At 47.1% G+C, this 14,195-nt stretch overlaps 1 protein-coding gene across 1 annotated transcript in view; it reads left to right on the forward strand.

Annotated features, from left to right (window-relative positions):
- Positions 1 to 5,561: 5,561 nt before the first annotated feature.
- Positions 5,562 to 14,195, forward strand: part of LOC103595341 (glycosyltransferase-like protein LARGE1) — a 55,154-nt gene continuing 46,520 nt past the window's right edge. The window contains exon 1 of the mRNA XM_008578725.1: positions 5,562 to 5,765. Coding sequence (XP_008576947.1) covers positions 5,562 to 5,765 — 204 coding nt within the window. The remainder of the gene's footprint in view (positions 5,766 to 14,195) is intronic.

Below are 14,195 nucleotides of genomic sequence, written 5' to 3' on the forward strand. Positions count from 1 at the left end.
TAAATCACCCTGCAGCCTTAATATCCCAGGAATGGGTGTTAGGAGAGGAAAGTAGGTTTCATTTCCGATCCCATCATCTGTAAATCTCATGTTCATTTCTGTAAAAAGAGTCATTTAATACTAAATCACCCTGCAGCCTTAATATCCCAGGAATGGGTGTTAGGAGAGGAAAGTAGGTTTCACCCTGCAGCCTTAATATCCCAGGAATGGGTGTTAGGAGAGGAAAGTAGGTTTCATTTCCGATCCTGTCATCTGTAAATCTCATGTTCATTTCTGTAAAAAGAGTCATTTAATAACTACATGGGAGAAAAAGGGACTCAGATTCCTAATTTCTCTAATCTCCTTGGGTTCAAATTCTGACTCTCCCTCTTTCTCACTGTGTAACTCAGGGCAATTTGCTAAACTTTCCTCCCCCGAAAGGTGGCCTAATGAGTTATGTCACAGAGTTGTGTAGAGAGCAAGTGAGCTATCAATTCTGACTCTCCCTCTTTCTCACTGTGTAACTCAGGGCAATTTGCTAAACTTTCCTCCCCTGAAAGGTGGCCTAATGAGTTCTGTCACAGAGTTGTGTAGAGAGCAAGTGAGCTATTGCAAGTCATGTGTTCAGAGCAGTGCTTGGCACAGAGTAGCATCTAATACTTGTATATGTTAGCAGCTAATAATTATTATGGCTGTGTTAATGTGCCCCAGAAGGTAGAATTAGTTAGGATAGGTTTTCCTCACAACGCTTTGGGTCCACATGTGCTTACCAACTCCTCACAAAAATCTATTTGTGGCAGATTCTCCAGCGTCACTCTGTCTCAGGTGTGAAAGTGTGTCAGTAAATGTCTTCTACACCACCAGATTGCTGCCCCCAAGCCAGCAATGATGGCTGATTCTGTCCCTCAAGGGACTAGGAAATGACATTTCTCAGTAGTCAGACAAGCGCTGATCAGAAATAACAGCAATCCAAATCCTGAATTAGATTTTCAGAGTCAGAAATGTGGTTTAGTGGAAGGAGCAGTGGCCCAGAAGACAGAAGCTGGCCTCTACCTCCACTTCTTCTGTGTGACTCTGGGCAAGTCACTCTCCCTCTCTGGTTTCGTTGCACTTAAAGTCCCAGTGAGCCCACCATCCTCTCCCTCTCCCTCTCCTTTTATAAAATACCAGCATTTGCCTTAGTCAGCACACAAACCCAGATCTCTGGACAGATACAGAGCAGAATGAGGCATGATGGGATCAGAGATGGCTTGCGGTGGATGGGGTCACCAGGAGACTTGGGTCCTAGTGCTATCAATGACCTGGCCCAAACTCACCATGTGATCTTGGGTAAGTCACGTCTCCTCTCTGTAAACCCTCACTTTCCTCATCTGTAAAATGCTTAGCTCATTAAGCTCATTAAGACCAGACATGATCGTACTTGGAAACTCAGGTTTAGGGTTTAGAACTGGCTTCAAGTCTCAGTGTCACAACTTACCAGCTGTAAGATATGGTCAAGTCACATTTTGTCTTCATAAAGTGGACAGTGAGATTCAAATGGGCTTATTGGGAGGATTTAATGAGACAGTCACTTCAAAGTCCCCGGCAGATTTGTGTACAACGCATTAGTCTTTGTTTGAGGGCCCATAGGCTTGGTTTAAGTTTCTCCCTGTTGCAGAAGCGCAAGTTTCCTGAGTCAGATGCATATCCATCAGCCTTACTGCTGGCTCAGCATTTGGCAAGCACCAAAATCATTCTCAGCAAAGACATGATCCCCGCTGGGTATGAGTGACACCAGCCCACAGGCAATTATTGTAATGCATGGCCCAGGATCTGCCTGTGCCCGGACTCAGTGCATTCGCAGGGGACAGTCTTCCCTCTTGTGCCCTTCAAAAGGCACAGGGAGAAAACTGTATACTGCACATTCTTCCTTCCCTGAAATGCAAGCTGCATCAAGTAGGCTCGTTCCAATGAAGGTCCGGGGCCCTGTCTGCACTCCTGAGTGCTGAGTGCCTGCTTCCTCACTTACTGCTGCAGTGACATTGTGCTTGCAGGAGGGAAAAAGGAGGGCAGAACAGGGACCCACATTCATGGAGCCACCGTGACATGCAGGTCCTCTGCTAGATATTTGTTTCACCCTCTTCATTAGTTTGTCAGGCCTACTGATGCCCACCTTGCACTTGAGGAAGCTGAGGTTCCAAGAAGGAAAACAAGCTGCCCAAGGACACACAGCTAGTAAAAAGCATGGCTGGGATTCAGACCTCGACTGATCTGAGATCCATGGTTCTTGCTATACCATGGTTATGGGAGGTCGGAGGATGTGGTTTGGACCAAATAGGTTTCCTGTTATTCACCATGCTGTGAGAGAGAGAGAATTGGTCTTGTACAGCAGTGTTTATCCAGCTGCTTCAAGGGGAATTGCTCACACACATCCCCTAAAGAGGGTAGAGGGCCATGGTTCTTCCAGACCTCTGTCAAAGTGGCAGGCCCTGGACCCTGGTGCAGGCTCTTGCAGACAGAGCTCGGCTGAAGGGGGAACCAGGAAGTGACTGAGCTGTGGACACACTTCCTTTCTTCAGTATCTTAGTTCATTCAGGCTGCTGTAACAAAATACCAACGCCCTGGTCAGTTGCTTATAAACATCAGAAACTTATTTCTCAGTGTAGAGACTGGAAAGTCTAAGATCAAGGCATGGACAGATTCAGTGTCTGGTGAGGGCAGATTCAGTGTCTGCTTCCTGGTTTACGGATGACGCCTTCTTGCTGTGTCCTCGCATGGTGGAAGCAATGAAGGAGCTTTCCCTTTCATGAGGGGCACTTAATTGCAATGGCGAGGACTCCACCCTCATGACCTAATGACTTCCCAAAGGCCCCACCTCCTACCACCATCACCTTGGTTATTAGGATTTCAGTATATGAATTTGGGGGTGGCACAATCAGTCCATTACATTAGATGCTATTCCAACCCCCCGGAAGGATAGAGTAAAGGTGTTTGGGGGCTATAGAGGGAAAAGTGAGAGCTATTGTGTTTCCTCTATAATCGGACAAAGCATGAAAAGGGAAATTTTAAAAACCTGACCTCTCTCCTTCTCTGCAGTGTAGAGGAAAGAACGTGGGCTTTGAATCAGACAAGCTTGTGTTTGAAGCCCACATCCCACATTTACCAGCTAGGTGGCCTTGGGCAAGTCATTCTTCACTGTTTCTTCATCTTTAAAACTGCATACACTGTTAGGGTCATTGTGAGGATTAAAAGGAGCCAACAAATGTGAAAGTGCTGGTGAAGTTCAACAGACCAACAAGCCCTCCTCCAGGAGGCGGCTCCCAGCCCAGCAAGGGGGCGATGGCCACTCACACGGGCTTTGCTTTCCCGTCACAGGTGTCCCATGGAGGGCGCCCTGCAGACCAGGCTCAGGTTTTCACTCCACTGCACTGAGGCCCTGCCTTGCCCTGATGTCCGCCATGGAGTCTTGAGAATTCGCGATTGGGGCCACCATCACTAGGAGGCCCCCTTGGGGTCCTTCCCTGGCTCTGCTGTTCTTGATACTGTATGATTTCACTCCCTGGACCCACTCTCCCTGTCCCTTTCACCCCTCTGCCTCCACCCCATCATTCAAGCTCCAGCTCATGTCCCTCAACTATGAGAGTCCTTCAGACTGGTTCATCCGTCTGTCATCTCTGTCCTTAGGAAACATCTGTAGCACTTGCAGCCCATACAGGGATATGTGCTGATTTCAGAGACCGTGGAAGTGCAGTGAGCAGTTAGGCCGGTGGACTCTGGAGCTGGGCGGACCCTGGAGCCAGGCTGCCAATGTTCCAAGCCTGATTCTGTGTGACAACAGGCATACTGCAGAGTCTTTCTGTGCCTTCATTTCCCTATCTGTAAAATGGGGCTGATAATAGTGCTGCCCCCATAGGCTTGTTATGAGTATCAAATAAATTAATATAAATTATTCTTTACTGATCATTATTATATAGTAATAATTGATCATTATTAATACTACTAATAAATGCACTAAATGTTAATAATAAATTAAGGTGCTTAGAACAGATTTTAGCACGTTAAATATTCTATTCATACTTGCTTGCTTTTCCCAGATTTTTTTTTTTTTTCTGTGCATATCTCCTCTTTCCAATCAAATCAGAAACTGTCACCGAGGCCTCATCTCTTGGCTGGAAATTACAACTGACTTATATTTAGCGTTCCTGGCTCTGGTTTTGCCCTTCCAACCCAACCACACACATCTTCTCCATTACAACCAGAATGATCTTTCTAAAACCCAGAGTTAGTAATTTTCCCCCTCCTTAAAAATCTCCAGTGCCTGCAATCTGAGCTCTGAACATGGGCCTCACGGGCCTGGGGCCTCACGGGCCTGGGGCCTCACCTTGGCCACTGCTCCAGCCACCTCTCCCACCCATCCCCCATGCCCCTTGTGCCCCAGCTACAACACACAACTTCTCATTTTCCAAATGAACCACACCATCCCCATGTCTCCCTCTATTCCAGGCTCTGTCTCCCTAGGAAACTCCTGCCCACCCTTCAAGCCCCAGCGGGGGTATCTCCTTCTATGATGCCTCTCTGAGCATTCTAGAGCTGTCATTCCTTTTAGATCCTCCTCCATTAGTACATTCTAATTACCTCTTTGTGGACACTTCTCCCCAGCAAACCATGAGTGAGCCCCAGGCCGGCCCCAATGCCACGTGCCTCAGGCCATCTCCCAATCCGGTACACTGTAGGTGCTAAATAATCAGAGACAGCATTTATTGAGCACTTACCCTATGCTAGGCACTATTTACATGCTTTATGTGTATGAACTTGTTTATTTTTCACAACAGCTCTATGAGACACTGCATCCCTCAGGGTCCTGGCTAGAGGCAAAAGCCAGACTAATCATTTGAACAGAGAATTTAATCTTTAAAAATGCTAACTAGGCATAAAGTGTTCACATGTTACCTAAAAAAGCAAAAATAGAAAATTATAGGAAACAGCTACTTCCCTTAGAGCTGAAGGAACAGAGGAAAGAGGTGGGAATTCTAAAATCTGGGGGTAGGGACCCAAACCTCTAGGATGAGGCCACCAGCCAGTTCCAGGAGCAGCAGCACTGGGAGAGAAGGATGACAATGAAGCATGTTCTGAGTGTTGCAAAAACTGCAAAGTGGATTTAGCTGCTCCCGGGCACAGGCAGCAACAAGGAGCAGCTGGTGCCTTTCCTCCTCCAGGCTCTCTGTCTCCCTCTCGGGCCCCCAGGTGGCAGCTCCTCACAGGGTTCAGCTGGCCCAGCAGAATTAGGGTTTGCAGAATTAGGGTTGGCCTCAGCATCAGAAAGCAGGTTTGGAGCTAGCTGAGAGACAACCATTTAATAACTAGCCCAGATAGGAGCTGAAGTTATTCCCATTTCAAAGATTAGGAAACTGAGGTACAGAGAGATTAAGTAATCTGCCCAAGATTAAATAACTACATAGAGCAGAGTCAAGATTTGAACCCAGGCAACCTGGCCTCAGAGCCTTTAGTCTTCACCACTCTCCTGCGAATGTTGAATGAATGAATGAATGAATGAACAGACCCACAGATAATGTTTAGCCCAGTGCCATGCCACGGCTGCCTGCATGTGCGAGGTCCCTCCCTGCCTGACGGCGTCCTTGTCACCCTACCAGGTCATTCACTGGAACTCCCCCAAGAAGCTTCGGGTGAAGAACAAGCACGTGGAGTTTTTCCGCAACCTCTACCTGACCTTCCTGGAGTATGACGGGAACCTCCTGAGGCGGGAACTATTTGGCTGCCCCAGTGAAGCTGATGTCAACAGTGAAAACGTAAGTGGCTCGTGGGCCTTGGCAGGGAAAGGGCAGCCTCTCCACTCCTCTGGTGAGGACCTCCAGTGTGCCAGGCTCAGTGTCAGGCTCAGGGCAGGACCTAGGTGAATGAGCCACTATCCTTGCCCTGGGAGCCCACTATCTGGTGTCAGCAGAACACTTCCACAGAGATCACTGTGAACGCAGAAGGGGTACACTTGGCCTGGACAAGGTGAAGTCAGAAATGAGCTTCCAAGCAGAGGAAACAGGATGAGCAAAAAATACCAGTGAAACAACAGGTAAAGTGTCTATCATAGCCAGGAAACTCTGAAGTCTTTATGGACATGACATGCGCACGGGAGACCTGGGATTCAGGTGGTCAATGCGTGGGCTGGCACAAAAAGAGATTTCACATGTAACTGGCTCCTTAGGAATCTGTATGGGCAAAGACTATTAGTCACAGGCATATCTTCTAATGTATTTCCCTGGTTCTTAACCATTTATAATTTTTTCATATGTTATATCTCATTTGATGCTCATAAAAGATCTCTTTTAGAGTTGTAGAAATTGGGGCACAGAGAGGTTCGGCAGATTGCCCATGGTCACACAGCAAACAAGGAGCCAAGTAGAGACTGATTCTCAATTTTAAGGATATGGGAAAGTAGCACGTAGCAGGAAAAGCAGGGCATGCGGGGTCAGACTGAACTGGGTTTGGCTTTAATTCCTTCCAGTTACTGCCTATGTGACCTCAGACAAGTTATTCAGCCTCTCTGTGCTTCAGTTTTCTCAACTGTCAAATGGGGATTAAAAACTTTTACAGGGATGTTTTGAGACTTGGTGTGAAATTGCATGTAAAGCACCTAACTCAGTGTCTGCAGTGTGTTAGATGCTCAATAAATATTTGCCTTCTGCTCTTTCCTTGACCCTTAGCATTAGACCCAGAAGTAATCAGTTCATTTATTCAGTCTACAAACATTTCCTGAGGGCATTCTACTTATTCTGAGCACTGAGTATTCATAGGTGAAAAAAGACGATGGTCCCTGCTTTCTTGGTGCTTCTATTCTAGTGGAGGAGACAGATGTAATAAGTAAACAAGCTATCAGTAGAAATTATCAGCCAGTGTCAAGTGCTACATAGCAATGTATTAGTGAGCAGCTGAACAGCTCCGTTGTTTTGGGGGGGTCAGGATTTCTATGAGGAGGTGATGTTTAATCTGAAACCCGAGTGACAAGAATGAGCCAGCTGCAGAAGAGCAAGACAAGTATTTTCCAGGTAGAGGAAGAAACTGGTGCAAAGGCCCTGAGGTAGGACAGGTTCATTGTGAAGAACAGAAGGATGGCCAGTGTGCCCGGGGGCTGGTGGGGACATTACAGGGCACACTCAGCTCTCCAAAACTGATACCAAACTCACAGGCCCAGCTGCCTACCTCCAGACAGAAAAATAAACAAGTCAAATGTTGGTGAAAAGGGAAGTCCGCTTTCATTCAGGAATACCAGTGACCTGAGGAGAGATGTTGGGCTAACCCATCTCTCTGGTAAACCTGAAGAGTAGCCAGGCTAAAGCCATCTCAAAGCCTCAGATTTACTGAGGGGTTTTTAAAGAGGGGGTTGAGGGAATGGAACCTGGGAAAATGAAAAGCAGGAGAGAGGGGCACGTGGGCAGTGAGGGGTCCGTGTCTATGAGTCAGGTACAAGGTCTCACCAAGGCCTTGTCTGATTTCTGTTCCCATCCTTATCTCAGTGCCTAGATAGTACATGCAAGTTTGCAACTTCAGGCTGGCTGGAAAACAACATTATGTTCATGTGCCCCATAATCAAGGTTCAAAATATCCAATTAACCATGGGATAAGAGGGAACTCAGAGAAATGCCTGCTAAGAAAAAAACTGTTTTTTAAAATCTTTTAGAGGCCGTGTGGTTTTAGGTGCCAACATGGCTTCAGTCCTGCTCAGTCCAACAGGAATGAGGGTCAGGTGGGCAGAAGCCAGATTGGTAGGGGGTTGTGTGCCGGGTTAAAGAGTCAGAATTTGGATTTATTACTATTCTGTTATTGTTTTTATAGTTATTGTGGATGTCATGGGTGTTCTTTTAGGCTCCGAATGGCAGGAGAGGGTGCCTGTGGAAGGTCTGGAGGCATGTACTCTCCTGGCCTTTTATCAGTATGACTCTGGTCACGGTGCTACCCCTGCTGTCTATTGTTTGGTCCCCAAGTCACAGTACAGTGCTGCCAGCGCTGGCCCTTCTCTGCATCACCGTCAATACCTTCTCAGTGTCTGCCCTTCTCCACAACTGGCAACCAAGGGAAGAAAACCATTAAGCACTTGAACTCTTTCAGATTCTGGGAAGCACTTAGAGGTTTCGACAAATACTGTGTTCCTTTTATTTTTCCTTCAGTTCTCTTTGATCAAATCAGTATTTGTCATCATCATCAATATTTGAGTGCCCATTCGGCACTTTTTCCAAAGGCTAAATGAAAATTGTCCTCTCGCCTCTTCTCCCCCACTCCAAGGAAGGAGGCTGAAATAAAAAGCCTTGCAGGAGGAAGCTATCTGTTAATCATCTGTAGCAGTGAGTCCCCGTGGCATGCTGCTCAGTGCCATACCCAGGGGGACTCCCTTTAGAAATGATGCACCAGCTTTTCCATGATCTCCTTCCCCTTTGTGGATCATGAGGGTGAAGAAGTCTTCAGTGGTCTTTCTGGGAATCTGTGACTGTATTAATTGGCTCAGAAAGCATGTGTGAATGCCGGCCGTCTGCCAGGTACTGTGCAGGGCACCAGGGTTGAAAATAGAGACTGGCCCAGTCCCATTACATAAATTGCATGCTGGTTAACAATCCTTAGAAGTGCTGGGAAGGAAGTCTGTCCAGGTCCAGGGAGGGCCGTGAACAAGAGAGCAGCCTTCTCCAAGCACTCGCCATAGCTGTGATTCTACCTTCTCTCCCCCCTTGATGACTACACGAGCCAAACCCACTTCCTTTCTGTTCCTTCCAAGCTGCAGGCTACCACAGGGCCTTTGTGCTTGCTGTTCCCACTGCCTGGAACACCCTGTCCCTTAGCATTTAAATGTCTCAGGTGTGGCATCATCAGAAACTTTCCCTGACCCCCTCCCCCCATCTAAAGTAACCCTTTAACTTTCTGTGGCAAGCCCTATTTTTTTTTTAATCAGAGCATATACAGCTATTTGCAATGTATTTCTTTCCAAGTTTTTTCCCCAAATATAAGACTCTTAGATTAGAGACTTTATATTGTTCACCACTGGGGTTTTCTCCCCTGGAATAGAACCAAGCACGTGATAAGCACTTAATAAATACTTATCGAATGAACGTATTGAGCAAGTTTAAGAGAGAAGAATGAAGTACCAAGTACAGGGAAAAGCAGATGAAGTAAAGAGTTACAAGAGAACCTGCTGGTAGTTTATGCTGGAAGAGGGACAAAGAACAGAGCTGACCAGGAAAGGCCTTGGCTGTGCTTAGGAGTTTAGACTTTATCCTGTCGGTAGTGAGGAGACACCGAAGATTTTAATCATGATGTACATTTGAGAAAACTCAGAGCAGACAACAGAATGAAAGGGACAAGACTGGAGGCAGGGAGACCACTTTGAGGCCACTGCCCCATCCTGAGCAAAAAGATGAGGATGGGAGTGTGACCCAGGGCAGCAGCGGTGGGGATGGGGAGATCGGGTGGATTGTTCTGTGGGTGCTACGAACTGGAGAGCAGGTATAGCTAGCATTCATAAGTCAAGACAGCATGTCCCTGTGTCCTGCTCCAGCCAGGCTCCTCTGCTGCCTAAGCCGGCCAGCAGTGGCAAGGCTGAACAAGAAGAGAGTCTGCCAACACTGCACTCCTGAACCACAGCTCTGCAGAGAGCTGGTCCTCCACAGCATGTCATGTGTTATCTGCAGACATAACCAGAGGGCAAGGGTAAGGTCTTGGATCGGGCCCAAAGCCAGAAGCTCCCAGCTGTGTGGGAGGAGATCATTAGAGCTATGATAAGTGCATAGATGGTGGTGATTCTGGAAGAAATAAAAGTCAAGGACCTCCTCATTGGACTTCAGATCCCAGATGGGAGCAGGCGCCAGTGGCTGTGACTAAGTTTCAAGACTCATTCATCCACCCAGCAGGCATTCATTCAAACCATTGCCAGCCACAGGGCTGGTGATCCAGCAGGAAGCATTGCAGATTGGAGCCCAGCTCCCACAGTGCTTGTCCAGTGAGGGATACTGACAAGCAGGGGTCTTATGCAGTACACTTAAGTGCCAGGATGGTGGTAGTGCTTAGAGAGCACGTGAGAAGAGCATTTCACACAACTAGGGAGAGAGGGTGCATCAGGGAGGACCTCCTGGAGGAGGTGAGATGTGAAGGAAGAATGAGTAGGAGCAAGGGGGGTTGGGGGGAAGACTTAGGGGGAGGGAGGGAGCAGCATGAGCTGGGAAGACCAGAGGTGACACAAGCATGGCGCACTCAGGGGGGTTTGGAAGAGAACAGACTCTACAGTGAGGCAGAATGATAGTAGCTGATGGAACACAGCCACTCCTGTCCCATCAGTTGTCTAGGCCTGTCTCCCAGGTATCAGTAAGTTAATATATGTACTGCAATAAGCATTCAATATGCATCGCTCATCATAAGTTGACTGAAGTAGAGATGGAGGCTAGAATTTTATACATTAGCATTTCTCTCCCCTTTCCCAAGTAACCCAGCCCCTCAAACATATCCAAGAAACCCTGGCACTCCACAGAACACAGATGGATAATCACGGATATTCTCCACCCCCTTTTTTCTTCAAAAATCTTTCTCAGCATCCCGAATAGTCTTGCATTTGGCTTTGCTGGAATCTTCCTGAAGACAGGGAGCTCACCACCTCCTAAGGCAGCTTACTCTGTTGCTGGAAAGCTCCAGATGCTAAACCATTCTACCTCATGTTGAGTTGAAATCTTCCCCTCTGTAAGGTAAAGATTTAATCTTTACCTCAATTGGGAGAGAGTCACATTAATCTGAGCCTGTCCTCTGGAGCAACAAAAAATAAGGACACCCACCCTTGGACAGCCAGCAGATAGTATAGAATGTTTCCATGCAGTGTGTTATTCAGAAACATGCAACTCTCCCTAAGCATTGTTTTTGTAGAGTGATGCTTCATCATCAGGGGTCTTGCCCCACCTAAGGGAATTTGCAGATAAGGGAGGCTCACTTTTTGAATGCAAAACCATTAAAATAGATAGGTGTTAACCAGTTTGGATGGGAACGTTACTAAACTCAGTTTACAATTTTTGATGGCTAAGGTTGCATGAGCAGGCTGGAGGGGGCAGGGGTTGGCCAGAAGAGGGCAGGTGCTGTTTATCCTGGCAGGAAATGGCTTTGGATTATCTGCTGCTTATTCTGCAGGTTTCTTTCTGACACCTGTCACTTTCAGTTTATCAGCTTCAGAACAATCCTTTCTGGGCTTACATCCTTGCTCATCCTTCCCAGGGCAGCCCAAAAAAAAGGAAGGTATTTAATTCAGAAAGAGTAGTGGTAAAAGAATTATCCATTGTTATATTAAAAGCCAAATTATGAAACATATCATATATCCAAAAAATACAAAAAAAAAAAGACTGGACACCAATGGGTTTTTGAATTTATGTTGAATTATAAGTCAACAGCCAGTGTGCAGATCTGGAGCTTCCTGATCTCACGCCCATGGCAGACATCACTAATTGATGGCCTCACTCCATACACCAAGGCCCCACCCTATAGTCCCCCCCTCCAAGACAGCACTGCAGGTAAGCAGCATCAGACTCCTAGATGGCACAGGAACTAATGCCTGCTGGGCATCCCTGAGCTAGGGACTAGTCACTCTGGTCTCTCCTGCATTAGGACAACCCTTTGTGCTGTTCCAAGTCCTGTCTCTGCTTTCTTTTAGCCTTGGGAATTGGAGATTTCCTTAAGGAAAAGAGAAAGAGAAATTCAAATTTAATCTTTACCTCAATTGGGAGGGAGTCACATTTCACAGATGAGGACACCGAAGTTCCGAAGACATGAGTTACTTGCCCAGAGTCACACAGCTCCTAAATGGTGGGGCCAGAATCTGAGACCAGATCTACCTAACTCTAACGCAGCAAGAGCAGGCTGGACAGTTTGCTCAGTTGTGGCGCTGATAACACCAAGGTCAAGGGTTCCGATCCCCACACAGGCCATCAAAAAAAAGAGAGAGAGTGAGAGAGAGAGAGAGCTCTTTCCTGTTTCTAAAGCAACAAGAAACAAGACCAGGGCCCTTTCCCAAATGGATGTAGCTACATATTTAGAAGTGACATTATAGTAACTACAAGTTATTCAGCGAGTCTCCCAGTTGTTTTCCTTATATAGTCTTTCTGACTCTTTCCCTAACCCTGCAAGGTAATGATCATTATCCTGATTTTATAGAGGAAGAAATGGAGGCTCAGAGAATTGAAGCCACACGTTGGGCTGGTGGCAGAGCAGGAACTGGTATTGGTATTGAGCCCTGATTCATAGTTGAGCGGCCTTTCTACGACTGTTTAAAACACTCCCCTATCTAAAACAGCAACGCCTGCCTCCCGCCCGGCACTCGCACGTTGGGCTGGTGGCAGAGCAGGAACTGGTATTGGTATTGAGCCCTGATTCATAGTTGAGTGGCCTTTCTACGACTGTTTAAAACACTCCCCTATCTAAAACAGCAACGCCTGCCTCCCGCCCGGCACTCGCTGTCTCCCAGGGCTCCTCCCTTCATTTATCTCCATAGCACATATCACCAATCAATACGGTCACAACTTATGTGTTTTGTTGATTACGTGTCCCCCCACTAAAATATAAGCTCTACGACTGCAGGGATTTGTATCTGTTTTATTTGTTATATATTTTAACAGTGGTGGGGCTTTTGTTTGTTTTTGGTTTTTTGGCAGCTGGCTGTTATGGGGATCAAACCCTGGACCTTGGTTTTCTCAGCAGCATGTTCTAACCAGCTGGAGTAACTGGCCAGCCCCTCATTAATATATCTTTGTGCCAGTAAAAGACTGCCTAGCACCTGGTATGTGCTCAATAAATTTTGTTGAACAAATGAACTATAACAAGTTCTTTTCTTGAAGCATTCGTGGTGTGCCAGGAAGATCCCTCCCCATACTTGGAATTAGAAAATTTGGCCCTAGACTAGATCTGGGACTTTGGGCATAACTCTCGCCTTCCATAAGCCTGAGTTTTCCCACCTGTAGAACGGTCTGTACATAAACCAATCCTAGGCTATTTCAGGGGAGTTGAAGCTGTTAGGGTGTCGGAAGTACTGCACAATCCAGGTGGTTCTTGCAATTATTGCCCCAAAAGCTTGTCTCAGAGGCCTTGCCTTCCAGCCGCCTGAGATCACTGCCTCACCTCTGAAATGAAGAAGACGTCCAAGCTCAAGTCCTCATGCCACGAAGTCCATTCCCCCACCACGGGGCCACGCTCCCTGGTACTAACCCCACTGAAGGGAAAAGACAGCATCACTGTGTCTCAATCAGAAGTTAAAAATAAGACACACATAAACAGACTCCACAAACACTTTATGAAGTCACTGTGCACAGCAACACCAAGGAACAGATGGCTCTGTGGGAACAGCTGTATCCCAGAGAAACCCTGGAGAAAAACCAGAACGCACTACCACTCTCACGTACAAGCCACATGTCACCAATTCTTTAATCACGCAGCTGGCAGCGGAGTCCGGGGTGGACAGCGCCCAGAGCCCTAAGACAGGCTGCCCAAGGTGTCTCCAGTGACTCTCCCTGGACTCTTTAAGGTCCAGAGCCTTAAGGGTCACAGCATCTGCCTGGGAGGCCGGGCAGGGGATGAAGGGCAGGGAGCCATGGGGTCAGGAGACGCGATGGGTACAAGTCTGGGCTGCAGGCTCGCCCTTGTGGCTCGGCTGCTCTGGTCCAGCTCCTGTGCACAGAGCCCTCTTTTGCCCCACTAGTCCCCAGTTGTGCTCTGTCCACACTCGCCAGGTGCCCTGCCCTCCTGTGCCCTCACAGCAGCTCCATCCCTCCCTTCTCCTTTTGGCTGAATCTTTCTCCAACAAGTGGCCTCTCCTATTTGTACAGTAGGTAAGGGGACAGCTCTGAAATAAAACTGCCTTGTTTAAAATCTTAGGAACGCCAGCTGTGGGATTTCAGGTGACTTATTTAAACTCCCTCTGCCTCAGTGTTCTTATCTATAAAATGGGAATCATAATTATTCCTACCTAAAAGACTTAAGAGGACTAAATAAGGTAAGACAGGTCAGGAGCTTAGAACATTGTGGCATAAAGCACCTGCCCCACCCCCCAATTCAGTTTTGTTTATATTAGGGTTACACTGTGTCCTTAGAACATTGTGGCATAAAGCACCTGCCCCACCCCCCAATTCAGTTTTGTTTATATTAGGATTACAGTGTTATGATTACCAGCTTGCTTCTCTGCCTGTCCTTCTAGACTCAAAGAACAATTTAAGTGCAGA

The sequence above is a fragment of the Galeopterus variegatus genome, unplaced genomic scaffold, assembly GCF_000696425.1.
Source record: "Galeopterus variegatus unplaced genomic scaffold, G_variegatus-3.0.2 Scaffold1750, whole genome shotgun sequence".
Classification (NCBI taxonomy): domain Eukaryota; kingdom Metazoa; phylum Chordata; class Mammalia; order Dermoptera; family Cynocephalidae; genus Galeopterus; species Galeopterus variegatus.